The following is a 27,997-nucleotide window of genomic DNA, read 5'->3' as shown; positions in this document are numbered from 1 at the left end:
TGCCAACCTTATTACTGCCCCATCCCCCAACTCCGTCCTAGTTAATACTGCAACCTGTGTGCAGGGCTGGACTTTGGTTTTGGCACCCTGTGCCAGCCCAAAATTGGGCTCCCTCCACTTTCACTTTCCATTCTGCACATGCAGTACGTCATAGTTGCGATGCCCTGTGGCACCCCGCCTTGGCTCGACACCCACTGCGGGGCAACCAGTTGCACTGGCCTAAATCTCCCTCTGCTGTGTGTACACTGGTGGGGTGGACTGCAATAAATGCCCCAGGCTAGCACCCTATGGCCACACTGTTGCACACCACCCTGGGATGCAGGTGGTGCTGTGGTCTAAACCACCGAGCCTCACAAGGTCAGTGGTTTGAATCCCTGGGTGGTGTGTTCCTGTTTCTCTGTTTCTCCTGCCAACCTAGCAGTTCAAAAGCATGCCAGTGCAAGTAGATAAATAGGTACTGCTGTGGCGGGAAGATAAATGGTGTTCCCATGCGCTGTGGCTTCCGTCATGGTGTCCCGTTGCGCCAGAAGCAGTTTAGTCCTGCTGGCCACATGACCTGGAAAGCTGTCTGTGGACAAACGCTGGCTCCCTCAGCCTGAAAGCGAGATGAGCGCTGCAACCCCATAGTTGCCTTTGACTGGACTTAACAGCACAGGGGTCCTTTACCTTTACCACCCCAATCTCTGAGTGGTGCAAGACTCTGGGAGTTCCAGACGCTTACCTAGTGTTCAGTTTCCTAGGAATGTGGGACACATCCATGTCTTTAGGATATATGGTTTATTTACACATACAGTGGTACCACGGGTTAAGAACTTAATTTGTTCTGGAGGTCTGTTCTTAAGCTGAAACTGTTCTTAACCTGAGGTACCACTTTAGCTAATGAGGCCTCCTGCTGCTGCTGCGCCGCCGCTGCACGATTTCTGTTCTCATCCTGAAGCAAAGTTCTTAACCTGAGGTACTATTTCTGGGTTAGCGGAGTCTGTAACCTGAAGCATATGTAACCCGAGGTATCACTGTATATACAACCTGAGCCTACGATGGTGGGGCTCACGGCATCAACATCCCATAAGGTGTTGCTTTCCCCATAGCCACAGCCTTGGATTCAAGCAGAAATCAAGCATTGTTCTTTCTCCGGCTTCTGCCTGCTTCTAGCCTAGCTCTCTTAACACACCTCTGACTATTGTCCTTCTCGCTACCAGCCAAGTATGGAAGTGAGCCCACCCATCTGGCTTCTGCAATAAAGCCACTTCCTTTGTTACACGAAGGACCTATAGCATGCATAGGCAAACTAAGGCCCAGGGCCCAGATCCGGCCCAATCGCCTTCTAAATCTGGCCTGTGGACGGTCCAGGAATCAGCATGTTTTTACATGAGTAGAATGTGTGCTTTTATTTAAAATGCATCTCTGGGTTATTTGTGGGGCATAGGAATTCATTCATTTTTTTCTGCAAAATATAGTCCGGCCCCCCACAAGGTCTGAGGGACAGTGGACCGGCCCCCTGCTGAAAAGGTTTGCTGACCCCTGACCTATAGTTAACTCACCAAGAAACTTGCCTGGCTTCTTCAGCAATGAAATCTCACAACAATACGGTTTTTGCCAAGCCACCTGATACGTAGCTAGCAAGACAAGATGTCCCCACTAGGCATTAGTCTCCTTCTATCACTGTGCCATTGAGAACGTGCTCACTTATGGCTTATGTGTGTGGTACGGAAGCTGTACTGCCCAGGACAGGATGGGGTTGTGCAGGGTTGTTAAGGCAGCAGAGAGCATTGTTGGCTGCCCACTCTCCACCTTAGAGCAGATTTATGCCACAAGGTGCCATAGGAAGGCACTGGACATAGTAAAAGATCCATCGCATCCTGGTCACTGTTTCTTCGAGCTCTTGCCATCGGGACGGAGATACAGGTCGATGAAGACAAGAACGAGTCGTCTTAAGAACAGCTTCTTCTCCAGAGCGATCTCGGCCCTGAATGGGAAGCCCGGACTTTGAAAGTCATCAAATCTCCCATGCTGTATTATATTGTATTGTTTAATTAGTGTTTTTATGGAGCAGTCAAGTAATTTCGTTGTCCGCGAAGGGGGCAATGACAATAAAGATATTCTTATTCTTATTCTTATTTTCCCCCACAAACCCGAGGTACCGTATTTTTTGCACCATAACACTCACTTTTTTCCTCCTAGAAAGTAAGGGAAAATGTCTGTGCATGTTATGGAGGAAATGCCTACGGGTGGCATGCCTACGGATTTTCCTCCTCTAAAAACTACGTGCGTGTTATGGTCGGGTGCGTGTTATAGAGCGAAAAATACGGTATATTACCCACCTGTGCTTCTCTGCTCACTATTTCCCTCCACTATGAGCAGAGGAAGCTGCGGTCTGCAGTAGCCCTTCAGAAGCTGCAGATGGAACAAGCAATTCATAATGTTGTTGTTTCTGGAGACTAATGGCAAAGAGCCAAATGCAATGATTGTCAGGATGCCCAGAACACTGGACTGGGCTCTTATTACATGTCTCTCTGATTTATTAGGGCTTTTCGGATTATTTTAGCTGCTCACAACTAAAACTTTTAGAAGTAGAGTTTGACTTTTTCACCTTGTATTGTCTTTCAGAATTAAGGATACTGTAGCCAAAGTAGCCTATAAAATGCCTTTCAAGTTGCCTCTGTCCAGTTTGTTCACGATGGTGTCAGGCAACCAGGCATGCTGTTGACATAGCAGTCCATGGGTATTTGATACTTTCTGCTATTTCCCAGAGCTGCCTGACATTAAAAAGACTATCAGCAAAATGTGCCCCGCTCCCAGAGGAAAACCTTTTGTAAAGTCTGGGACTTGCAATGGGATCTTGCTGCCCTTATCAATGGTGCAGCTTGACCGAGACCGATATTCATTAACACAGGGGGTGGGCAATATGATTTTAGGTTTGTTGACACAAGTATCTTTTTAAAGGTTGCAGTGCTTTGAATATTTAGACTGAAGTTCAACCGGAATCTACTGAAGTTGTTTCTCAGGTTACGCTATCTCTCTCATTTACAGTTGCTTTGTTCTCATTTAGAGCAGTGTGTTCTGTCTGGGGTTTCATCATGCAAGGAGGATAGTCACAAGCTGCCATTTTTCAATTAGTTTCTTTTCCAAAAAGAAAAGTAAGAATGGGTGAGGGGAGAAGATGGAACAAGTAGGACAAAGCAGAGTTGGAGTTGGGGAGAAAGGAAGAAAGCTGTATGAAAATAAATGTGGCCATTGGTTCTGCTTTACAGAAAATTAATAATAATAAAAAATAAAAATAAAAAAATACCCCACTCATCTGGCTGGGCTTCCCCAGCCACTCTGGGCGTCTTCCAACAAAATATTAAAATACAGTAATGCATCAAACATTAAAAGCTTCCCCAAACAGGGCTGCCTTCAGATGTCTTCTAAAAGTCTGGTAGTTGTTGTTCTCTTTGACATTGGTGGGAAGGTGTTCCACATGGCAGGTGCAACTACTGAGAAGGCCCTCTGCCTGGTTCCCTGTAACTTGGCTTCTCGCAATGAGGGAACCGCCAGAAGGCTCTCGGAGCTGGACCTCAGCGTCCGGTCAGAACGATGGGAGTGGAGATGCTCCTTCAGGTATACTGGGCCGAGGCCACTTAGGGTTTTAAAGGTCAGCACCAACAGTTTGAATTGTGCTCGGAAACATACTGGGAGCCAATGTAGGTCTTTCAAGACCAGTGTTAAACCGTCCTCTATTTGAAATGTTTTTTTCTAAGCAGGCACACAAGCCACCAGGACTTTCCCACTGTGGTGCAGTATACTGCATTGTTTATATATTTATTACTTCATGGAAAAAGCTGCTATGACTCAGTTTCAAAAGAATTTGTATTTCTCATAGTGCTTCCTTTTTGTTGGGATTTCTAAACCTCTTAGCCGTATATAAATTGGTGATATACTAACAGTATTTCTGCTTAAATCATCAAAAGAAGGCTCTTCCTGCAGGAAGCTTGGGACAAAAGAGTTTGCTAATTTTGCAACATCACTGCATTGCAGGTTTAATTGCCTTGGTTTTAAGGGGCTTATCCTTTGAAATGTTTTGATGTCAATAGCCCACGCCCCCAACCCCCAGGAGTAGAATAAAAGAGTGCAATAATGTTCTAGTAAAATAAAAATAATTTATTAAAACATATCTGCTCTTCAAAAGGACAACTTCACTGAAGTTTGTCCTCAAGTCAGTACTTTCAGCATGGGTAGGAGTGTTCAACACAACCAGAGTCTACCTACACACACACACACATACATACATGTCTACAGCTGTTATTTTAAGTCTGGGCTAAGTTCTGCTCCATCTGCACCTTCGTGCAGGCAAACTTTGACCCCAGTTAACCAGCCAGTCAGCATGCTCTGTTTTAAGTCAGTCATCTCTGCATGAAATGATAACAGTTAACGTCAGAATTTATGTTGAGCAGTCGCACATCTGTGCAGAGATGCAAGCTCTGTAGGGAACCCGCATGAGGAACCCTATAAATTATTATAAGCTGCCAGTTGTTTAGGAAAAGTAGAGACAGCGAATTATTCAAAGCATTTTCTATGTCCCAGAAAAATTCGGTCTGCGCAGAGCTACTCCAGAGCTTATTTATTTTAGCAAGGGAGGCTGATCTTATCTGGCTTAAGAGTGTCAACGCATCCATGTTGATAGATGGATCTGGATGACACAAAATGCGTCAGATGCTCCTTGCCAACAGCATCTTTTTAATGAATTTTCCCTAGTAACTGGCCAGCAGTTTCACTTGGGTTTTCCTTGTGGACTATATTATTGCAGCGTGCTGGAATCTGAGAACTGCCAGAGTCAATATATGCCCACCCTCCGTGGAAACATATAAGTTACATTTGGGCAGATCTCCTGCACAGTCAGTTCATTTCAGTCCATCCAGCCTGCAAAGACATGGGCTTCCTCCTTAACGGAAAAAAAATGGCACTCTTTTCCGTTTTGCTTCCTCTTCCCTCCCGGACTTGGGAGTTCATGTCGCCTGAGGCTCCTTATGGATTGGCATTTTACACAACTCCTGGTAGAATTCAGACTCCAGGAACCGTGGATAGGCATTATTCTCCATCAAGCTGTAGACTCTCTTCTGGGCTGTGCTGAAGCAAGTGTCTGTCGCCTCTTGGAGGTTCTGAGCAATGGTATTCTTGGTCTGAAAGTCTATGTTGATCTGAAATTAAAGAAAAGAAAGAACATGAATTGCCCATTCCGGATCAGACCCAAGGAATCATTTAACCGAAACCTCTACTCAACAGTGGCTAGCCAGCTGCCTTCAGACATTCACAAAGATGAGTGACCTTCACCTGCAGCTTATTCCCAGGATCTAATAATCTAAGGTAAACTGCCTCTAAATTTGGAGGCTGCATTCAACTACTGTGACAAATGGTAACTGACAGAGAAATTCAGGAATGCATATAGGCCTAACTGTTTTCAAGTCATCAAAGCCAAAAGTCATTGCAGCCTCTCTTGTAACAAATGTTCCAGCATGATCACATATTTCTACAAGAAGGCCAAGCAATTTGTGGATGAGTAGAATTCTCCTATCCCTCTGTACTGTGAACACCAGTAGAATGAATATAGCTTATTGAGTGGTGGCATTTTCCCTTTGGTACAGATTAAGGGGAGCTACAAACCCACCAGACTCATGGTAGCCAAGATTAGGGCTAGTGGTTTTAAATCCAGTGGGATTTTAACTGGGTAAATGATGCTACTCTTTTTTGTATTGTAAAATACTTTGCACCAGTCGTGTAACATGATGCTTGGCTATGTACAGACTCTGCAGGAAAGTGCCTTGTTGTGGTATGCTGCTACTTATATTAAGTGCTACCTAAAAATTAGATGTATGAGAAACCCTTTGGTGTCTGTTAAGTTTCCCATAGGCCTCACCTTAATGAGAATGTGATGTCCACTTTGGTCAGTTACAACCTCACAGCCTAAGAACATGTAGGGCCTATTTTAAGTTGCATTTTTCTTTCAATTGTGAAGCCCTAGGAGAATTGTACACGGAAACCAATATATCAGAACTGCCAGATCTGTATGGATTTAAACAAGAATTCTGGAGCACGCGTTTATAGAGTAGTCTTCCCAGAAGCTGGTGTTCTCTAGATATTTTAGACATCGGCCCCAGCCAGCCTGCCCAATGATTAGGTATTTTGGTAGTTGTAGTCCAAAATATCTGGAAACCACCATATTGAGGAAGGATACTATAAAATCTGCTCACAGACTAAACTTTCTTGTTGATTCTCAGGTATGATACAGTTGTTTTTCCAAGTGGATTTCTTCCCTGGGAGTAAAGTACAAATGCCAAATGGCTAGCAAAGGGAGCCTGGGAATGAGTATTCCTAATTCTTATGATGCCACTGAAAGGAATAGAAAGTGATGAGAGAGTGAAAAAAATAACTTGGGAAGTTTTGCTTACCTCTTTGGGAGCTTCCTTTTCGATAAAGTCGCTGTAAATCTTCTTAGCCTTGGCGGTCATTTTCTGTGGGGACTTCGTTTTCTTGAAATCCTCACAAGCCAGCCAGAAGTCAATGTTCTCTTCACAAAACTCAGATTTCAAGAATGCTCTGAACGCTGCCAGACCATCTGCAAAGGAAGGTGAAAGAGATGGATTAGCTCAAAACATCCCAGGAATGCTGTGTGTATATATGCATTGCCTTCATAAGTCTCTCTCTTGTTCACTCTGCAACTTCCTTGGATCATTTAAATAAAAAGTACCAGAACTCGCCCCCACTTAAAAAAACAACAACCCTGGAGTATGAGGAATCTAAAATGACCAGCCAATTTTACATTCTGCATCGTATTTTTTAAAGCAACTTGTGTTCTTTTCCAAGAAGCCTTGAAAGTGAAAGCAGGGGAAACATTCTACAATTTCTCCCCTGCCATTTTGAAATTGTATATTAACCTTTGGGTGTTATGGAAAGGCTGACTCGAGAGTCCACTTGGCAGCAAATGCCATATAACTAATGAGAAGTCTGCATTTTTTCATTAGCTTAGCAAGTAAAGGCATAGCGGCAGAGTGAACTGAGCTCCCATACAGGAGCTCATAGAGGGACAGATCAAAAATAGATCTTATCAATGAGAAATGTGCATCAGAGCATGGCACAAGGCAGGCGCTTTTCTTACTCATTATAACCAACAATGCAGGCAGGACCAAAATCAACTAAAGGCTCCTAAATATTGCAGGAGCTTTGAATTGAACTAATAATGGGCACCTTGCAGCTTGGAGACTCTTAAATGCAGCACTCTAGTGGAAAAGACTACATTTTATGCCAGTGGTTCTACATCTGCATATGGCACAGAAAGTCCAAACAGTAATGGATACTAGCTGCAGTTGGAGGGCAATTGGCACCCCATAATAACCAGCTACTCGGCAGGTGCCTATTGGAAAAACCTGGATTACCCATCAAGGCATTTCGCAATCAGCCAGAGATGTACACGGGAGATTACAAGAATGGATTTTTAACAGCACCCAACTGTTCTGCACGGCACATACAAGACTAAGGGTTAGTGGAGCCTGAATCTGTGCACAAGTGAACATGCGCACAACTGCTTTACTGTCCCATAGTGTGATTAATTGCAGGGCTTTTAAATGAGACTTTTCCTACAGTGTGCAAGAACCGCTCAGCACACCGCCTTGCCACGTGCAGGAAGAAACTGCCCTCTCTTTTCTTCACTGCAGATGTCTATTCTCCAGCTTACATAGTTCCAAAGGAATGCAAAGCCAGCTAAAAATACAGGCTAGTTATGGAACTGCAAAACAGGAGAGCTCTTGCCATGCGAAGCGCTGTGGAGTTATGCCTAAATAGAATTGCTTTCTAGGAATATGGGTCCCAAAGCAGCCACAAACGCCCATGGGAACAGCTAACCCCTATCTTGCAGAGCATCTTTTCCAGGAGAACCCTCACAAAAGAGCCACTATTCTTGTGTGTTAATGTCTTGCTCATTAATTGAACTTACATTTGTTAGCAAGCAACTCATCAAATGCTTCCGACCATAGCTGGGCTTCCTCAGGAGACGGCCTGGAAGAAACAGGAGAAAAATAGGATGGTTATTATTACTGCTTTGGAGGCCTATTGCATAGATTTTTTAAAAATAAAAATATCCACTGGTGAGAAAAAGTGAGATGCATACCTAAGAAATGCCTTTTGCTGCCCTTTCTTGTTGGCCTTTGCAGTGGTAGAACTGGAAGAGTTCTGCAGGAAGTAACTCAGCCGTGATTTCCAATCTTTCATGCTAAAAGAAAACAAAGAAAAATCAAGTTCAACTAACTGTACCCTTTGATTTTAAAGTGCAAAGAAGTCTGAATCTGCGGCTCATTAACATAAACTGAGTTCTGTTTGCTTAACAAAATTCCCAGATTTTAATCTAGCACCCAATTTATGCCCAATAATTTCTTATCTCTGTAACCCAGCTGAGCTTCACACCTCAAGGCGTTTCATGACTGACAAATGTGTGCACAGACTTCCACTGAAAAGCATTATGCTTGAGCCCTGGTGGCCCATTCAAGCACATGCAAGTTAGTTCTTGTTTATTCATTATTTGCTGAATGCATCTGCAAGACAACAAGGACCAATTGCCGAGAACAATTTCAGCAGGATCAGAGATAAATTCTGAGAATAGGGAGTTCAATGCAATCACTTTTTTTAATTACTTGCTCATGCCTCTTTCCCTTCACACAAAATGCTAGACTTGTGAGAATTAAGTTGCAGACTCCCTGTTAGTAGAATGGCAGGACACACACACACACACACACACAAATAAATGAATCTTATGCATGCTTCCTTGGAAGTAAATTCTGCTAACTCTAACAAGAGGACACACAATGGATCAGGTTCTGAATCTCGCTTTCCTGGTATCTGGAAATATCACTCGGGCTTTCAATACAGTACCATAAAATATCTGCATGCTGCAGCCGATCTAATATTAGTACAATACTTCAAAATATCCTGATTGATTCTGCAGAAGATGGACGACCAAGCCAACCTTGGCAACTCTATCCTGTAGCCAGGAGATGCAAAATGCCTTTTAAACCATGCTAGGCAGCAGATACGATTTACAGGTTTTTCGATTTTGCACAGCAGGCATGCCCTGCAATATTTGAGAGACAATACTGACTTTTGTTTTTAAAAAAGCACAACGCCCCAAACATCAGCTGCCTTTTGCTCCAATGGGGAAAAACTTGTTTTACCAAGGGTTGGAGGGAGTACGACTCAATTGCCTACTTCCTCCTCAAGCTAAAACAAATGGAAAGACCCTTTTGAAAGGATAAATCGCCTCTCATACGCGCCAATTCTCAGTTCTTCATTCAGAATGTTTGCCGATCAGACTTCACAAAGAGATTCTTTTCCCATCCGGAATACAAAACCCCCGAGGCAATAGGATGCTAGGGTGCTTAAGTGCATGCAAAAGCACCCTTTGTTAGACTGAAGCGCAACACTGCTTGGAATGAAAGACGATCCAGCCACAGCGAAGCAGTTTTAAGCCCCAGTCATTCCCATAAGAAGTGTATTGAGCCGCAATTCCTGGGAGCTTGTGGGGCGCTGCAAATTCCTGCCACCCTACAGACGTTTTCTATTAAGTCTCGCTGCAAACAGTGAGGCTGACTTCAGTAAGGAAACTTAAGGCTGAACTGTAAGAGAGCACTCTAGGACATTCCCAACGGTCCTTTGCAAAACTGTTTCATGCCTGCCCCCAAAATCAATCACACCTGCAAGCCTTAGACTACGCTCCGCCGGTGCCGGACAGTGCAAGCCTCTGAGCTGCACAGAACCCTTCACCCAAAACCGCTCTGCCTAACTCCCTAAACTTGCGACCAAAAAACCGTAAGAAAGAAAATAAAACGAAACCAGAAGAAAAGAACGCACAGCATCCGCAGGGGGGAAAAACAAACCCCTTTACCACCTCCAGGATTAAGAGCAGAACTTTGCTCTAGCACGAAACATTCCGATCCAAAAAAAAAGAAAAAAGAAAGAAATGTGGTTTACAAGTAGCCCCTTCTCCCTAAAAGAGAACTTGCCTTTCACCCATTGGATTTTTGCCTTTTAACTTACATGGTTCTCTTCATCTTCCCCTTTTTCTCTTCTTTGCTTTGGCAGTTGCTGGCGCTCCTCTCCATTGGGCTGCAGTTGTGCTGGAGAGCCAGAAACATTGCACTCTGCATAATCGGAATTTCCGCTTCGAGGTGCTTCCCCGAGCTCTGCTGCGAGATACTGTATCTGAGCTTTCGCCGGGGCTCGCCTTTTATATAGAGGAAGCCTGGCGAGGGCGGGGTTTCGGCCTCACGCCTTCCGCCCGCTGATTCGCTTTAGCGCAAGGGACACAAGCCAAGGACGCCTCCCAACCCAGGCGCTCGCCAGCCAGGCTCTGACGCAGGCAGTGCGCTCCCGTCTTGCACAAAAGCAGCCGGGCTGGTGCAAGCGCTTCCCTCCCCTCTTGCAGTGCTTAATCTTTTGTTCTCCCCCCGTAACAACAAAAAAAGACTTTTGAGAGACTCGCTTTTTTTGGCAGCTGGAAACGGGCGAAAAATAGACTTCACGAGCCGCCTGCAAATTGGGGATACGGTTGCAGGAGATAAAAATATTCCGGTGACTTTTCTGCTTTGCAGCTAGGTGGATGGCGAGAGCCTTATATGGTGTTGATTTCATTTTATGAGGAGAGAACTTGCAAGAGACGGGAGCGGGGCTGGGGTGGACCCGCACATTTTAAATATCGGTAAATTCCCACCCACCTTTCATCAACAGCCTCAGATACTTAAACACACCGGGGAATAACACCCTGTGATATTTTTAGGTAACAGTTTCTAGGATCGTGCACGTTTAGGTTGCAATCCGTTATACACAGTTACCTGACATAAAGTTCCACAAAAATCAGCGGGGTTTACTTCTGAGTAGACATGCATGGAATTGCATTAGCTAGTGCACGTTTCTGCCCCTTTTCAAAGAGACCTGCGATAAACCTTGCCAAAACGATCTTTGTAGGACAAGCATCTCTTAAAGCACTAGCTCCCGGAAATGCAGTGTTTTAAACCTAGGCTGGAAGGGATTTTGCTCCCTTCATTTTTGGTGGGTAGTTTTGCACAACCTGCCTGTGCTTGTCTTTATCCCGTGCTGCTGTGTCTACAGAAAAATACTCCAATGAGCTACGAAAGTTTCTTATACTTAACCTGTTCCCTGGATGGAACCGAGGTTGCAGTGAGCCTCAAAAACACATGCACACACAATACAATGCACATTTAGTCAGTTAGGAAACCAGGTCAGTTTGGGACTTAGATCTGAACCAGGGTTCAGATCCCACTGCACCCCAAAGACTGTGTATTCTCAGTGTTAGGTTCACATGTTCACAAGAGAAATGACAACTGAGACCTGCAAAAAAGAAAAAGGAAGGAAGGTTGCAGTGTCCTTTTCAGACAACTCTTCCAGGACACTCCATTTCAGCCACATAAGGCTTGGCACTCTGAGAATCATAATTAATTTGGTATTAGTGGGCTATATCAAGACAGATTTTTCCTTCTCTCTTTGATCTCCACAAATCAGTTAATAGAATCTTCAATATTATTTTTTGTTAAAGGAGGGGGGCGCTCTTTAATTTCCCTTGTCTTTATGCTTGCACTTTGCTCAGAAATCTGGATCTATTCCTTGCTATGAAGATCTTTGGCCAGCAGAGTCTGATCTGAGACTTTCGGTCTAACATCATTTAGGCATGTAGCATTTCACATTTCCCTCCCTGCTTTACTACTTGTTTGTCCTGAAACTTTTCTCTGAGAGGATACATTAAAAAAAAAAAAAAAGACAGACAAAAAGAGGAAATGTAGGGGGACATTAATTGTCAGGAGTATTATATAACGCAAAATGGTTGCGTGCTCAGCCTTGTCACACTATCGCTTCCACTACTGCTTTCTCCAGACATTGACTGCAAAATGTTGCATCAGAATCAGCCCACAGTAAGAGAGCTTGTCTCGGTTTTTGAGCAGTTGGGAAAATACCAGCTACCGTGGGAAAGAGTAGCAATGTCACGTTGTAGAGGAGTGGGCACAATAATCCCCTGAGTGAACTTTTCACCCAACTTGGATGGCTTCAAAGAAGGATTAGACAAATTCATAGAGGGTCAGGCTATCAGTGGCTACCAGCCAAGCTGGGTATATTTTACTGTTGGAGGCAGCATGCCTTTGAATGCCAACCGCTGGGACTCCAAGCTGGGGAGAATATCTTTAGAATAGTAGAATTATAGAGTGGAAGTTCAACCCCCTGCAGGAATATGCAGCTATCCCATACAAGGATTGAACCTGCAACCTTGGTATTTTCAGCACAATGCTCTGGCCTTGTTGCACTCAGGTCCTGCGTTCAGACTTCTCAAAGGCAGCTGGTTATTATTATTTTATTTATATCTATTAGTCACTTTGTTGTTGTTTAGTCGTGTCTGACACTTCGTGACCCCATGGACCAGAGCACACCAGGCACTCCTGTCTTCCACTGCCTCCCGCAGTTTGGTCAAACTCATGCTGGTAGCTTTCAGAACACTGTCCAACCATCTCATCTTCTGTCGTCCCCTTCTCCTTCTCTTTCCCAACATCAGGGTCTTTTCCAGGGAATCTTCTCTTCTCATGAGGTGGCCAAAGTATTAGAGTCTCAGCTTCAGGATCTGTCCTTCCAGTGAGCACTCATTTCCTTAAGAATGGACAAGTTTGATCTCCTTGCAGTCCATGGGACTCTCAAGAGTCTCCTCCAGCACCAGAATTCAAAAGCATCAATTCTTCGGCAATCAGCCTTCTTTATGGTCCAGCTCTCAATTAGTCACTTTACTATTATTCTGCTCTGGTCAGACCTCACCTGGAGTACTGTGTCCAGTTCTGGGCACCACAGTTCAAGAAGGACACTGACAAACTGGAACGTGTCCAGAGGAGGGCAACCAAAATGGTCAAAGGCCTGGAAACGATGCCTTATGAGGAACGGCTAAGGGAGCTGGGCATGTTTAGCCTGGAGAAGAGGAGGTTAAGGGGTGATATGATAGCCATGTTCAAATATATAAAAGGATGTCACATAGAGGAGGGAGAAAGGTTGTTTTCTGCTGCTCCAGAGAAGCGGACACGGAGCAATGGATCCAAACTACAAGAAAGAAGATTCCACCTAAACATTAGGAAGAACTTCCTGACAGTAAGAGCTGTTTGACAGTGGAATTTGCTGCCAAGGAGTGTGGTGGAGTCTCCTACTTTGGAGGTCTTTAAGCAGAGGCTTGACAACCATATGTCAGGAGTGCCCTGATGGTGTTTCCTGCTTGGCAGGGGGTTGGACTTGATGGCCCTTGTGGTCTCTTCCAACTCTATGATTCTATGATTCTAATATTCTAATAAACAAAATGACACAAAGCGACTTACAAACACAAAAGAAATATTAAAACCAATGAACAAACACAATGTATAGAAACAACAACAACAAAAAAATTAAACACATTGACACAAGACAAATCTAGCAGATCTTAGAAAGCTACAAATTCTTTAAAACCCTTTAAACTAAAGGCTAAAGGTAAAGGACCCCTGGATGGTTAAGTCCAGTCAAAGGCAACTATGGGGTTGTCGCGCTCATCTCGCTTTCAGGCCGAGGGAGCCAGTGTTTGTCCACAGACAGCTTTCAGGGTCACATGGCCAGCATGACTAAACCGGTTCTGGTGCAACAGAACACTGTGATGGAAACCAGAGCTCATGGAAACGCCATTTACCTTCCCGCTACAGCGGTACCTATTTATCTACTTGTTCTGGCATGTTTTTGAACTGCTGGGTTGGCAGGAGCTGGGACAGAGCAATGGGAGTTCATCTGTTGCAGGGATTTGAACCACCGACCTTCTGATTGGCAAGCCCAAGAGGCTCAGTGGTTTAGACCACAGCGCCACCTGCGTCAAAGAAAAGTTTTTGCCTGAGTCTCAAACTTGACAGAGAAGGTTCCAGGTGAACTTCTTGGATGAGAATATTCCACAAGTAGGGAGCCACCACTGAAAAGGCCCTTTCTCATATTGCCACCCCGTGGACCCGCCATAGAAGGGACACATGGCGTAGGGGCTCAGATAAGGATTGCAGGTCTGGGGATATTGGAGTCCTGAGTAATGTAAGGTTTCATAGGTTAAAAAACTTCCCTTTGATCTGAGCCTAGAAATGGCTTGGTAGCCAGTACATCGGGTCAGGATTGGTGTTATATACTTAGAGCAGCTTGAATCATGCACAAATGGCAGTTTCCATATTGTCTTCAAAAGCAGTGCCTTGTATCACACATGTCCAGCTAGGGGTGTAGCTGGGCAACCAGTCAAAGCTGATGGAAGGAAATCTGTGCTACGTAAGACCACCTGAGCCTCAAGCAACAGTGATAGATCCAGTAGTACCATCTACTCCAGGGGTTGGCAAGCCTTACCGGGCATGGGCTGGATCACTCCTGTGGAGATCCTCTGTGGGCCAGACCGGCTCAGCGCGACACCAGAAATCACAGATGTCTACAGCACTGGAAATTGCTTATGCGCATGCCCAGACGCCAAAGATCGGGCCTGTGTAGAAGCGATTTTCGGTGTCTGGGCATGCACAGAAGTGATTTCCAGAGCCGTGGAAGAGAGTCCCTGCGCTGCGTTGCACCGGTTTAGCACAGCGCGTGGGGACTCGCCAAGCAGGCGGCTCAGTTCGGGGGCGGCTCGGGGGCCAGTTAAATGGCCTCCATTGGCTGCTTCCGGCCCATGGGTCTTAGGTTGCCGACCCCTGATCTACTCTTCAAGCATAGGCCATCTCCCATCCATCTCGCCTAGGAACCAATCTTTTCTTTTCTTTTCCTTTTCTTTTTTTAAAGAGAAGATTTTACTGGATTTTTCTAATTTTTTTTTCTTTTTTATTTTTGAGAAGAAGAGTTTGGATTTGATATCCCGCTTTATCACTACCCTAAGGAGTCTCAAAGTGGCTAACAATCTCCTTTCCCTTCCTCCCCCACAACAAACACTCTGTGAGGTGAGTGGGGCTGAGAGACTTCAAAGAAGTGTGACTAGCCCAAGGTCACCCAGCAGCTGCATGTGAAGGAGCAGAGACGCGAACCCGGTTCCCCAGACTACAAGACTACCGCTCTTAACCACCACACCACACTGGCTCATGATTTTATTGGGTTTTTACAACTTTATATTCAATCAAATAACACAATATAAGATTTGGCATATAAAAGAAAACGAACCCCCACCCGTGACTTTTCCCTCAACTTCCCCTTCTGTTCTTTAAAATATTTACTACTTCTACTGAATTATTATCTTCTTTTTATAATCTTACACCTTAATGCTCTTGTTTTCTTATCAGTTTTATACCAAATTTTCCTTCATGATTACATCTTAAAGTCTATTTCATTCCATGTTGTCCTTACTTAACCTTTTCTCTGATTTTCTTACTAGTAAGTGTTTAATCTAAGCCTGCTCGTGAGTTCACATCTTTACAGTATTTCTGTAAATATAACATAAAAGGGGGAACCAATCTTTTCTTGATTAAGCTTCTGTTGGCCATTGTTGTTATAGACTGATCCACAGGCACTACTTAAATTCTTAACTCGATTGCCTTGGAACAACTCAGCAATTCCCCGCAGACCCAGTGGGAGTAAGTGACTGAATATGAATGGATTTTATGTAGTTTATGGAGGGTGGGTACACTCATCCAGTGCGCCGGATTCCGAACAATTGCCTCCTAAGGATTAAAGGTAAAAAGGGTAATTAATAAAGCCAGTAGCTTAGATGGTTGAGCAATCTTTCTCAGACTTGGCTAATTGACATGTGACAAAACTTGGAAGTGAGAACAACCACCCATTTATTAAGAGCAGACAAACCAGTTGGGCTTAAAATAGGAACAACCTGAAACCTAGCTCTAAACCTTACCCAGAATAGAACAAATGGAAAGGTTGGGAGTCATGCACGTAACTAAACACAACTCCTGATCATCCTAACTTCCTGTTATCCTAACACAGGCCTCCCTTCTGCTGTTATTTTCAGTGGTTTTTAGCGCTCCTTGACTTTCTGCACTTTTCAAGAGCCATTTGGCATGATTTTCAAGTTCCCTTCTGTTTCTCTTCGTTTGGAACTACCTTGTCAATTGTTGCTATTACTATTATTAGTAGCAGTAGTATCTTTATTAAAAAGGAACATTTTTTTTCCAGATATGGAAAGATGATAAAGTCCCGACCACAGAAGAATGGCAGATTAAGTTGATGGATTATGCCGCAATGGCAAAAATGACCGGAAGGATCAGAAATCAGGAAGTCCAACATTTGAATAAGGAATGGGGAAAATTTATAATTTATCTTAAAAACAGTTAAAATGGCTAGTAGGATTGGAATAACACTTGTAGTTGAATGGTGAGTTTTGGATATAATGGAGGTGTAAAAGATTTGGATTATTATTATAGATGCAGGAGGAAATGACCCACAAAGGGGAGGAGAGAAGTCCAGTAGATTCTTTGTTGTTGTTGTTTAGTCATTTAGTCGTGTCCGACTCTTCGTGACCCCATGGACCAGAGCAGCCAGGCACTCCTGTCTTCCTCTGCCTCCCGCAGTTTGGTCAAACTCATGCTGGTAGCTTCGAGAACACTATCCAACCATCTCGTCCTCTGTCGTCCCCTTCTCCTTGTGCCCTCCATCTTTCCCAACATCAGGGGCTTTTCCAGGGAGTCTTCTCTTCTCATGAAGTGGCCAAAGTATTGGAGCCACAATCTGTCCTTCCAGTGAGCACTCAGGGCTGGTTTCCTAAAGAATGGAATCTTGCTTTTCTGATGTATCTTGCTTTTATGATGTATGTTGGATATGCAATTGTAAAACTTTAATTTGAAAAACCATTTTTTTTAAAAAAATTAACAATTTTATTTAATTATTGAAATAAGAAACAAAACTTCACTGATTAACTGACAAAAGAGCAAAGTAGAAATAATGGTGACCTCATTTTCTTCCATTCCTGTGCAGTCAAGCTATATCCCCTACAGTCATACTTCTGGTTGTGAATATGATCCGTGCAGGAGGCACGTTCGCAACCCACAGTGTTCACAGCCTGAAGCGCTGCGTCCGCGCATGTGCTTGATGCGACTCGGTGATTCTGCGCATGCGCGAGCGCAGAAACCGGAAGTAACCTAATCAGGTACTTCCGGGTTCTGCATGGTCTGCTACCCAAAAACGCGCAACCCCCTGGGTTCGTAACCCAAGGTATGACTGTATTAGGGTAATGGCTTGTTCCATACAGCTTTTCTAGAAATACTAGAAGATGCTCCGGAATTGCTGTGGCTCAACTCTACCTGCTACAGCTTGTAATGAGTGAATGCAGGGAAATGGCTAATAGTTTGCTGCAACATATTCACAAGCCATCCATTTTTCCTCTTCCCCATTCCTTAACTAAAAATTAATACATAAATAAAAAGAAACCTGTATCACAGAAAGAGACTCACTGCTGCTTGCTTGCTTTCTCTATCAAGGTCACAAAGCAACCAAGTCTAAACTAAACAAGCTTTTCAAAGTAGGAAACACTCCCTGTTGCTTCTCTGGCTTTCAGGGACACAGCTCTGAGTATACTCAGAACCAATGCACAATTCTGATAGTCTAATTCAGGGTTTCCTAGCTGTTTTTGGACTACAATTTCCATTATCCCTGACCTACTAGCTAGGAAACCCTGGTCTCACGCTACCACACAGGACTTGTTTTGGTCCTAGTCCTGATTACTTCAATATCTGCCACATTGGCCGTGCTGGGCTTTCATACCAGAGCTGACTTTCCAGCAGCCCAATCAACCCACATGCTTTTTCTGCAGGGAGACAACTTTAGGGTTGGCTGAGTGGTGCAGAAAGCTGATTGGCCACAGAACAGGCGATGGACAGAAATGCCTCTGTAAGTTCAAGGAAGAATAACACAGATGGGGAACGGGAAGGTGTGTGTGGCTTTGAGATTTTTGAGATTATTTTTTTTAATTGTTTGACATTTTCAGTGAGAGGGCTGTTCCCCAGCCTCCACTGACTGTTAAGTGTGCATGGCATGTTTTATGTTGTATTTTATTCTGGGAACTGCCCTGAGATCTGTTGATGAAGATATATAAAATTGATTGATTGATTGATTGATTGATTGATATTCCAGAGCAGGAGTTTGGCACCTATAACCCTCCAGATATTGCTTGACTGCAGCTCCCATAATCTCTGAGCATTGGGCTATGCCGACTGGGGCAGATGAGAATTGTTGTCCAACCTCATCTAAGAACCACAGATCTCCCCATCTCTGGGTCTGGAGTAATAAGCAGGAAACAGGTTTTCAACACATAAAAAGCCACTACAATTCAAACCGGGGGCCGGGAACTTCCTGATGTCACCAGACTACAACTCCTTGCCCATTGGCTGTGATGGCTGTGGGGGACTGGAGAGCAGAAACATTTGGAAAATAATAGAGATGGAGAGACAGAAGATGACTGCATCAAGATAGAGGCTTCAAGTTCTTGTCTGGCCATGAAAAAGTTGCTTTCTTTCACCTAACTTACAGAGTTGCAAGGTTATTGTGAGTCACCCTGATGATCTGCCACCATAACATGATAAAACAGACGTGTGAAATTCAGCAATTGAAGACATTTCTTTAAAAAAGAAAAAGAAACAGCCAACCTCTGCTATCTAGAAAAAGCACTCATATTTTCATTGTGTCGCAATGGAGTTTAGTTCTGAGGATGGTCATCTTCGTAAGAAAAATACACTAGAAAATAATAAATAAAGGCACATTTGGAATTCACAAATTCTCTGGAAACTTTTCTTCCTTTGGAAAGCAAGCAATGTTTGACACCTGGGATATCCTCATGCATATTTGGCATCCTTTGGTGAATGGAGTCTCTCACTGTGCCTTATATGTTTGCTTTACCATTTAACTGTATGCCTTTTTATTGCTCTTTTTCAATTAACCATAAAATTGAAAGTGCCCGTGAAAAAAAGATTTTAACCATCTTTTTACAGAGGAGAACAGCAAACACATCTGTGGGAGTGGAGTCCACTGAAAACAGGATTATGAAGATTTTATATATATATAAATCTACTTGAACACTGCTGACTCTGTTGATTAAAATAGAATTATATGGGCTTTCCTCTAGCACAGTTTTTAAATTAAAACAATATGGCAATAACATGGCTAGTTATAAATAGGTTATTGCATTTTTATTCTGAACTGTGGGCAATGTATGTTTTCTCCAGTTAGAGTGGTTTGCTGCAGTTAAACATTTAAGGTTGCAATCCCATGCACAGTTGCCTGAAAGTCAGCCCTCTTGAATACAGTCAATTGCAGCATAATGCAGTTTTTTGTTGGGATGAGAAGCTTTTATTGAGTTTTGGAAAAATAAGACATGCACATGTGTGTGTGTGTGTGTAGCTTGACAAACTGTTTGTCAGTTTCAACAACACCGGGTCCTATGCTAGGAATGAATTTGAAGATGTGATAAAGTGTCATTCTTCTGAGTTAACTTTTCAGTTAAAATCTTCCTTGGAAGGACTATGCTCAATTAAAAAGGGTTTTAATGGTATCAGAGATGTTAATGGAATTGCACTGGGCTGAGCAAATTACAATTTAGCTCCCCCCCCCCCCCGCTTTCCTTCCTTCCTTGATGCCTTCATGCTTTTTTTCTCCACAGAAAAGTCAGATACCCACAGCCAGACGTTTGTAGGGTTTTGCTTTGAATAACCCTCAGAGCATGAATTCCAGGCTTACCCCACCACACCCTCTACTGGTTAAGGTTTTTCTAGCAAGAGTTAACATGTTTGGAAACAGCAGGATGAGCACAGACTGGGTGACTGGGGCACTGCCCCACCAACCTCAGTCAAGGTCCGGCTATCTTGGACCTATGGGATGCGGGTGGTGCTGTGGTCTAAACCACTGAGCCTCTTGGGCTTGCTGATCAGAAACTTGGTGGTTCGAATCCCTACAACGGAGTGAGCTCCTGTTGCTCTGTCCCAGCTCCTGACAACCTAGCAGTTCAAAAGCACGCCAGTGCAAGTAGATAAATAGGTACCGCTGCGGCGGGAAGATAAATGGCGTTTCTGTGCGTTCTGGTTTCCGTCATGGTGTTCTGGAAGTGGTTGCACTGGAAGTGGTTTAGTCCTGCTGGCCACATGACCTGGAAAGCTGTCTGTGGACAAACGCTGGCTCCCTTGGCTTGAAAGCGAGATGAGTGCCGCAACCTCATAGTCACCTTTAGCTGGACTTAACCGTCCAGGGGTCCTTTACCTACCTATCCTGGACTTGGACCCTCTTGCCTTCTTACTTACATCTGGCTAGACAGAGGGTGGTGCTGACTCTCAGCATCCTCCTCCTTTAGTCTCAGGCGTTGCTCTTGTATAACCCGGCAGGGAGGAGGGTGGAGACGAATCTGGAATTAGTTGGATCTGTTGCCAATCCTTGCCTTTGGCTCCATCAATTCCTGGTTTCCTGGCCTTCCACCCCACCAGTTCCAATGGGCACCAGCCACCACTGACAAAGAGCAGATCTCCAGTACAGATTTGGTATAATAAGATAGTGGCTTATCTTGGTGATAGAAGTGGTTAGGAATTTTGAACAGAGACTTTTCAGTACATCACCAAACGACCATTCCTAGGATACTTTGTGGGAATCTATTACTGTTCACATAAGTATATCGTCTAGGTTGGGTGAGAGCCTGTGTGGTGTAGTGGTTAAGAGCAGTGGACTCGTAATCGGGTGAACCGGGTTCACTTTCCTGCTCCTTGTTGTGGGGGAGGAAGGGAAAGGAGAATGTAAGCCACTTTGAGACTCCTTCGGGTAGTGATAAAGCGGGATATCAAATCCAAACTCCTCCTCCTCCTCCTCCTCCTCCTCCTCCTCCTCCTCCTCTTCCTCCTCCTCTTCTTCTTCTTCTTCTTCTTCTTCTTCTTCTTCTTCTTCTTCTTCGGTACATCTCAGAGTACCTCAGGAGTAACAACATTGCCATGTATTGAACCATTTGCCCATCTGGTTCTGTTTTCTATACACTAAGGATGAGAGAATTTGCCAATTTCAGTTTATTTCAGCTTTTCGTGTTTCAGTTCAGTTCAGTTCTCTACAATTCTACCCCAGTTTGTGATTTTTTTTAAAAAAGGGCCTCTTGAACATTTGTCAGCATTTGTGAATTTCTCCTACTGTGCACATTTTTTCATATGCAATTTTCGCCAATTTTATATGCACATTTTTGCAAAGTCGTTTCCCCTCATACGATGCATTTTTGTCTTTTATTTTCACTTACATGCATTCATGTGCACATTTTACCACAGTGTGTGCATTTCTGTACACATTCCTCGGCTGGAGAACTGCATTGCAAAATTTGGAGAAGTGTTTCGGTCTGCATATTGTTTCAGAAAATATGAATTTCGTACGTTTGCCTTTAAATATAAACTGAACTGAATTTCTACCCTGTTCTAGGACTACACTGACTGGGACCAGACTTCATAGACTTAACTGAAGGTGGTAGGGATGAAACCTGGGAACGATTATATTCAAAGCTCTAGTACTGTGCTGTGGGGCATCCCCATATATGTTCCTGGCACCAGAGTTAGCCCCAGAACAAACACAAAGTGACTTCTGTCGGCGTCGGATGGAGCCTTTAATAAGCCTTCCTCTCAGTGTTAACACTCTATTTGTGGAATTTTGCTGAAGATTATTTTCTGCCTTTACTTTTCCCACCAGTGGATGTGTCACTGACGTCAAGCGTCTCCTGATTCACTGATGGATACTGCAAAAGAGATCCAGGCTGGAGATTAGAAAATGATCCTCTCGGTTAGGTAAGCCCAGGAAATTACCAGGATCTTATCCCAGTCCTTATAGGATAGATGTTTCTCTTTTTTTCTCGACTCCCTCACTGCCTGATAGCTTATGTTCCAGCTAATCCCTGGAGTTAGTCGAGGAGGCTGGAGGCAGAAAGGGTGGGGATCATACACATTGTGGGTGATGCTGCTGCTGTCGTCCATGTGGGAGTCGGCTTCTGCTTCTTCGTTTCAAATCATAGATGGGTGCTGAATCACTTGAGTGGAATCAGAGGGTGCTCATGTGAAAGTGAGAGTCACAGGAGGAGCAAGAGGAGGTTAAAGATAAACATCAGAACCAAGTTTCAGTGGTGACTCCCCACTTGTGGAAAGCTCTTCCCAAGAGGGTATGTCTGATGCAATCACTGGCTGTGTAGGCACCATACATTTAAAATACTTACTTATTTATTTTTTGCTTTGGTTTTAAATTGCTGTTGCCTTTTATAGTGGGGAACAATTTACACATCAAACAAATCTACTGTAATTTTCCGTGTATAAGACTAGGATTTTTTTCTTTAAAAGTTATGTTAAAAATTGGGGGTTGTCTTATACACAGATAGTGTACCCCCCATTTTCTTAATTTGGAGCCCCCCCCAAAGGGGGCGTGTTATACACGGTGAGTGTGTGTGTTATACATGGAAGGACAGTCCACAGGGCATCAATGGTGTCTCTGAAAATTTTTACACATCACTTGGGAAGACAGGTGAACTAATATCAGTGTACTGGAAGAAGTGAAGATCACCAGTGTTGAAGCAATGATTCTTCAACATCAACTTCATTGGACTGGTCATGTTGTGTGGATGCCTGATTACCTTCTTCCAAAGCAACTACTCTATTCTGAACTTAAAAATGGAAAGCGTAATGCTGGTGGTCAACAAAAGAGGTTTAAAGACTGTCTCAAGGCAAATCTTAAAAAAATGTAGTATAAACACTGACAACTGGGAAACACTGGCCTGCGAGTGCTCCAGTTGGAGAATAGCCTTTACCAAAGGTGTCATGGGCTTTGAAGACGCTCAAACTCAGGACAAATGGGAGAAATGTGCTAAGAGGATGGCACGCTTGGCAAATCCACACCGTGATCAGCTCCTGCCCAGAGACCAATGTCCCCACTATGGAAGGATGTGTGGATCCAGAATTGGCCTCCATAGTCACTTATGGACTCATTGTTAAAACCGTGTTTATGGAAGACAATCTTACTCGTCTATGAGTAATCGCCAAAGAAGAAGAAGACTACATGGAAGAGTACGGTAACTTAAACCTAACCTATGTGATGATCCAGCCATAAGCCCAGCATGTTAAACTCTTTTTTATTTCCATGGGAGTGATTCTGGAACATGCTCAACCCCTCAGCTGCATCTAGTGGGATAATGGTGCTTTGTGTTGGTTTAGCTTGTTTTATTATGGGAATACAAGGGGGAGGGGAAGTACAAGCAATGCTTCAACCCACGTCCTCAGTAAGAATGTAGGAGGACTTGCTCTCAGCTTCCACGGTCTTGCAAATAAGTGTTAGAGGCCTGGGATGATTATACCTGGTGTGTGGAAAGTAAAAATGACATTATTTGACTTTGATCATTTAAGGCATTTTTCAATTTGTGGCCTGTTAGACTCTCAGTGTATTATCTCAAAAGCTATCACAGTATCTCCCTTTCCTACCCCCTTCCCTGCACTGCAAAATTTAGAGTCTGTTTTCTGAACACTGTGATCTAATGACAGCTTGCCCTTTGGAGAACTATTAAACAATTCAAGACTTCCCTCCAAATTTATTTCAGAAAACAGTTGCTGTGCTCAAATTTAGCAGAGCTATGAAGTATTTAAATGGGTGGTCCCTGTTTCTCAGTAGGAGGCCAAGAGGAACTAAACAAGCAAACCCTTTCCTGATACAAGGGAAGAGCTCATTGTTAAAAATCAACTTCTTTGCCCGGTGTTGTTCCGACAACAAATGGTGCTATTCACATCCTGCCTTTTATCATCCTCTCTTGCTGTACATAACCATCTGTGTTGGTTTATAATGTCCCCCAGAATAGCACTCAAATACCTCCAAAATGTTGATAGGATGCGTACTATATGTACATAACAGAACAATATGACAGCGTACCCGTTTCCCTGTTTGTTCTGGTGGAAGTGTAAAAATAATATGAATTTATGCAACCAGTTTCTCTCTCTCCCCCCCCTTGACTCTCCCGCCTTCTGACATTTCAGCTGCTTTGTTTTAATTTTTACAGACAAAAACTTTCATAAAATACGGGTGCAAACGAGAACAGGCTGTTTCCTAAGCATTCTGGGTACTGTTCCGGATTGTTATGTAATGTCTGGCCTCTTTCCCTTCTCCACCTTAGAAAGAGGAATTGAAACAAAGTCCATTGGAAGCATTTTTGCATTTTAAAGAACAGGACATTCTCTTCTGATTCGCACCTTTAGTCAATACAGGAAACAAAAACAGCTCTGTGTGTATTTTTAACCACTGAATTTTCTTGCCAAATGTACAAGCATGTAAATATCACCTGGATGTATCCAAGATTGAACTTCCCTTGTTTAAGGCTAAATTAGGATATGAGAAAAAGGATAACAGTCTCTCCGTCATTCAAGTTCAGCCTATTTTATAGTTGTGAATTTGCCACGGGCTGGAAATAACGGCATCAAACGGTAAAGAGAACAGCTTACTCTTGGGGTGGAATAGCCCATTTCTCTCACCAACAGTGAAGACCATGTCATATGACCAGGTGATGTGATGGGAATGAGGATTTAGCACATGTGCTCTGAATGGTTCAGTAAAGTATTTGTGCGGTTGTTTCATCCTGACCATTCTGCTCACATTAATAAAAAATGCACCAGCAAAAGTTTCCTTTCCCTATGGCCAGATGTATCAGCCACCCCTGTGGGTGGGTTTTGGATACCATTAAGAACATTGGGTTGGATCCAGACTAGAAGAGCAACCCTATATTTAACTTAGAAGTAAGTCCCATTGAGTTCAATTGTGCTTACTCCCAGGCAGTAGAAGCTGGTCCATTGGGGCAAATCAGGCACTGCCCTACCAACCCCAGTCTGTCCTCATCTGCCTCCCTGCAATAATTCAAATCACTTATCTGGTCTAACAATCTGTTTTTCACAGTGCAAACCAGATGCCTATGGGAAGCACTGTTGTATTCTGCCAGTATTAAATCAGGTTGAACTATATCTTTGATCTGTTTGAATCCAAGTTTATGAATGTGAAAGATGCTCCACATTACTACATGTTGACATTTTCCCACCACAAGAGTTGCCTGACAGATGTTCATAAATAGCCTTTACACACACAGAAAGAGAGCAGATGTCATCATTGATCATTCTTGGATAATATAGGAATGCTCCTTTCATTTAAAAGATTTTGTATTTGTGGGGGAAACAACTGAGGGGGGATTTACTTTGTATTACCTTGCCTATTGTTATCACCTATCTACAAAGACATAAGTGATGTTAGGATCTGGAATCCAATCTCCAAGCGGTGTGAGATTCCCGGCACTTATATGTTTCCTTTTGGGAATGAGGGACAGCGGAGACTGTGGTGTCCTTATGATATATGGTTTATTTACACCTATATACAACCTGAGCTTATGATGGAGGGGTTCACAGCATCAACACCCCAAAAAGGCCTTGTTACTCCCATAGCTGCAGCACTGGATTCAAACGGAAGTTAAATATTCCTCTCAAATGTTGCTCTGGCTCTCTCTTTCCAACTTGCTGCTTTCCTTTTAGGTGACATCATTGCAACTCAAACTCTCTACTTGAAATCCTGGCTTTATCTGTTGAGATCTGTTGTTCCTATTTGTGGAATTACACCGAGCCCCTTAATCCCCCTTTATCATCCAGGCTATCACCTCAACAGGAAGCTAGTCTGGCTCATCCAAGAACCAGAAGCCTTGATTAAATTCTAACACTTGTTGGCTCCAGGGGTTAGAGGAGTCTGGCACACATCTTAACAGTATGATCCAACAGAGCTCCTCTTATGAATGGCATCAGTATTGTATGGTATGGTACAGATGCCAACCTGTTGTCCAATCCTGATGCCGTTCCATTCACCTAATTCCTGTGAGCTAGTGCTCACCACTACATCCCATAATAGTGGCCACACCCTCCCATATGGTATGAAGAAATATTTGCTTTCATCTCTCCTCAGTGATTAAGTGACCATGAGTTTTAATGAATAGTCAGGCAGAAAAAAGTTCCTTTCTCTCTGTGCTGTTCAATAACTTGCTTGTGTCATATTTGGACATGATTATTGATTGATTGATTGATTGATTGATTGATTATTTAATTTCCACGTTGCTTGGTATATTAAAAATAACTCTAAGTGGTGTACAGAAAACTGAAGCCACAGACAACAGACAAAATATTACAAAATACACTTTTATAAAAATATTACATTAATATAAAGCTATGCATCTATCTATATATCTAATCTATATCATCTATACCTAGTTTCATTTTTCTTCTGACATACCCTCTCCTTCAGCCTCTGGGTTCTTACCCAAGGTCCAGACAAACCTAGCCTGCACACAGAAGTCTCACAACAGCAGCTATCACTTACTCTAAACTTGCTTTTTTATGGGCAAACTTGTCATGAGCCAGCAGTCAGCTTTGCCTGCTGAACAGCAGCCTGAAGGGGGGAAAGGCAGAGTGACTCCACCTGTGGCTGATCAGCCTTCAAAGACTCAGAGGAGAAGGCACTGATGAGAACCAGCTGGCTTCAGCCTTCTTAAACAGAGCTTCCAGCCTCAGTCAGATGCTGGAAACAATGCTCCCTGCTTGTCCATCAGATTCCCTGACCCCTGGGCTGTCTGTCCACATGGATTTGCTGTTTGCCTGATGCTAGGACTGGACCTGACTTTGGATGCTGGCTCTGTACACCCCAGAGATTCTTCTGGTTGGCTAGTCTCCCACTCTGCTGAGCTCGGCATGTTGCTGCTCAGCAAGGCGACTATGAGAAGACCCATGTGGATGGTACTTCCTCAGGCTGCCCACAGAGCTGTGTCCCATTCAGCTGCTCCACACCCAGTTCCAAGCGCATCAGGTTTGATGAGTTCCCCATGGGGTCCAAGGGATGGGAAGAGGGCCTCTCCACTCACAGCTCTTTCTTCACCCTCTGTGTCCTCCTCCTCCATCATCTTCTTAGACATTAACTGCTGCTGTGACACATGCATGAATTACTATGCACCCCCATGTCCCCATCACATATAGGTTTTCTTTCCCGCCAGCACATTTTCCCAAGTAATGCTACGCACACTGAGGATCTCATCATATCAGGCTTAAGGTCTGAATGCTGTCAACTGATCATTGGTTGATTTTGCTGAAATGTGCTTTTTGACTTTGAACCTAAAGTAGAAGAGGAGGAATATGGATTTGATATCCCGCTTTATCACTACCCTAAGGAGTCTCAAAGCAGCTAACATTCTCCTTTCCCTTCCTCCCCCACAACAAGCACTCTGTGAGGCAAGTGAGGCTAGGAGACTTCAGAGAAGTGTGACTAGCCCAAGGTCATCCAGCAGCTGCATGTGGAGGAGCGGGGACGCGAACCCGGTTCACCATATTACAAGTCCACTGCTCTGAACCACTACACGACACTGGCTCTCAAAGTCACAGCTTAATTCTTGCTTACCAGGAAGGGAGCGTGCTTCCCATTTCATCATTTGAGCCAGGAATTGTCTATGTATGAGTGAGCTTCCTTCCACTTTTAAATCGCTTGCTTGGCACTTAGAGTCCATTCATCAGGATGTGAGGTTACATCATGTCCCTTCAGAAACACCCATGAAGCCACAGTTGTAGATGTTTTGTTCTGTGTGGTATTTGTAATTTGTTGCTACGGGCAGAAACATTTGCTGGAGAGCTGAATGCTTCCATTTCACTCTCGCCAAACTCTGGAATGGGCTGTGTGGCATCCACAATCCACTCTGGGGAGGCACAATTTTCTGAAGGCCTGATGCTTTTGTTTCCAACTCCTTGCTCTGTTAGAGGCCAGAAAATATGCTAGAGATGGCTTGTGTGGCTTAAATATACAGTTGTACCTCGGGTTAAGAACTTAATTCATTCCGGAGGTCCTTCTTAACCTGAAACTGTTCTTAACCTGAAGCACCACTTTAGCTAATGGGGCCTCCTGCTGCCGCTGCGCTGCCACTGCATGATTTCTGTTCTCATCCTGAAGCAAAGTTCTTAACCCCAGGTAATATTTC

At 43.7% G+C, this 27,997-nt stretch overlaps 1 protein-coding gene across 1 annotated transcript; it reads right to left on the bottom strand.

Moving 5' to 3' along the window:
• Positions 1-4,119: 4,119 nt before the first annotated feature.
• On the bottom strand, positions 4,120-10,236 carry RGS2 (regulator of G protein signaling 2). Its single transcript, XM_082228547.1, has 5 exons — positions 10,060-10,236; positions 8,141-8,242; positions 7,967-8,028; positions 6,426-6,592; positions 4,120-5,177 (listed from the first exon to the last, which is right to left on the bottom strand). Exons 1-5 carry the CDS (start codon positions 10,167-10,169, stop codon positions 4,986-4,988), a joined length of 633 nt encoding a protein of 210 aa, XP_082084673.1. The 5' UTR covers positions 10,170-10,236; the 3' UTR covers positions 4,120-4,985.
• Between the last annotated feature and the right edge of the window lie 17,761 nt (positions 10,237-27,997).

The sequence above is a fragment of the Podarcis vaucheri genome (genome assembly GCF_965113315.1).
Source record: "Podarcis vaucheri genome assembly, chromosome: 6".
Lineage (NCBI taxonomy): Eukaryota > Metazoa > Chordata > Lepidosauria > Squamata > Lacertidae > Podarcis > Podarcis vaucheri.
The sequence above is the reverse complement of the archived record's forward strand: the minus strand, read 5'-3'. Positions and strand labels throughout refer to the sequence as shown.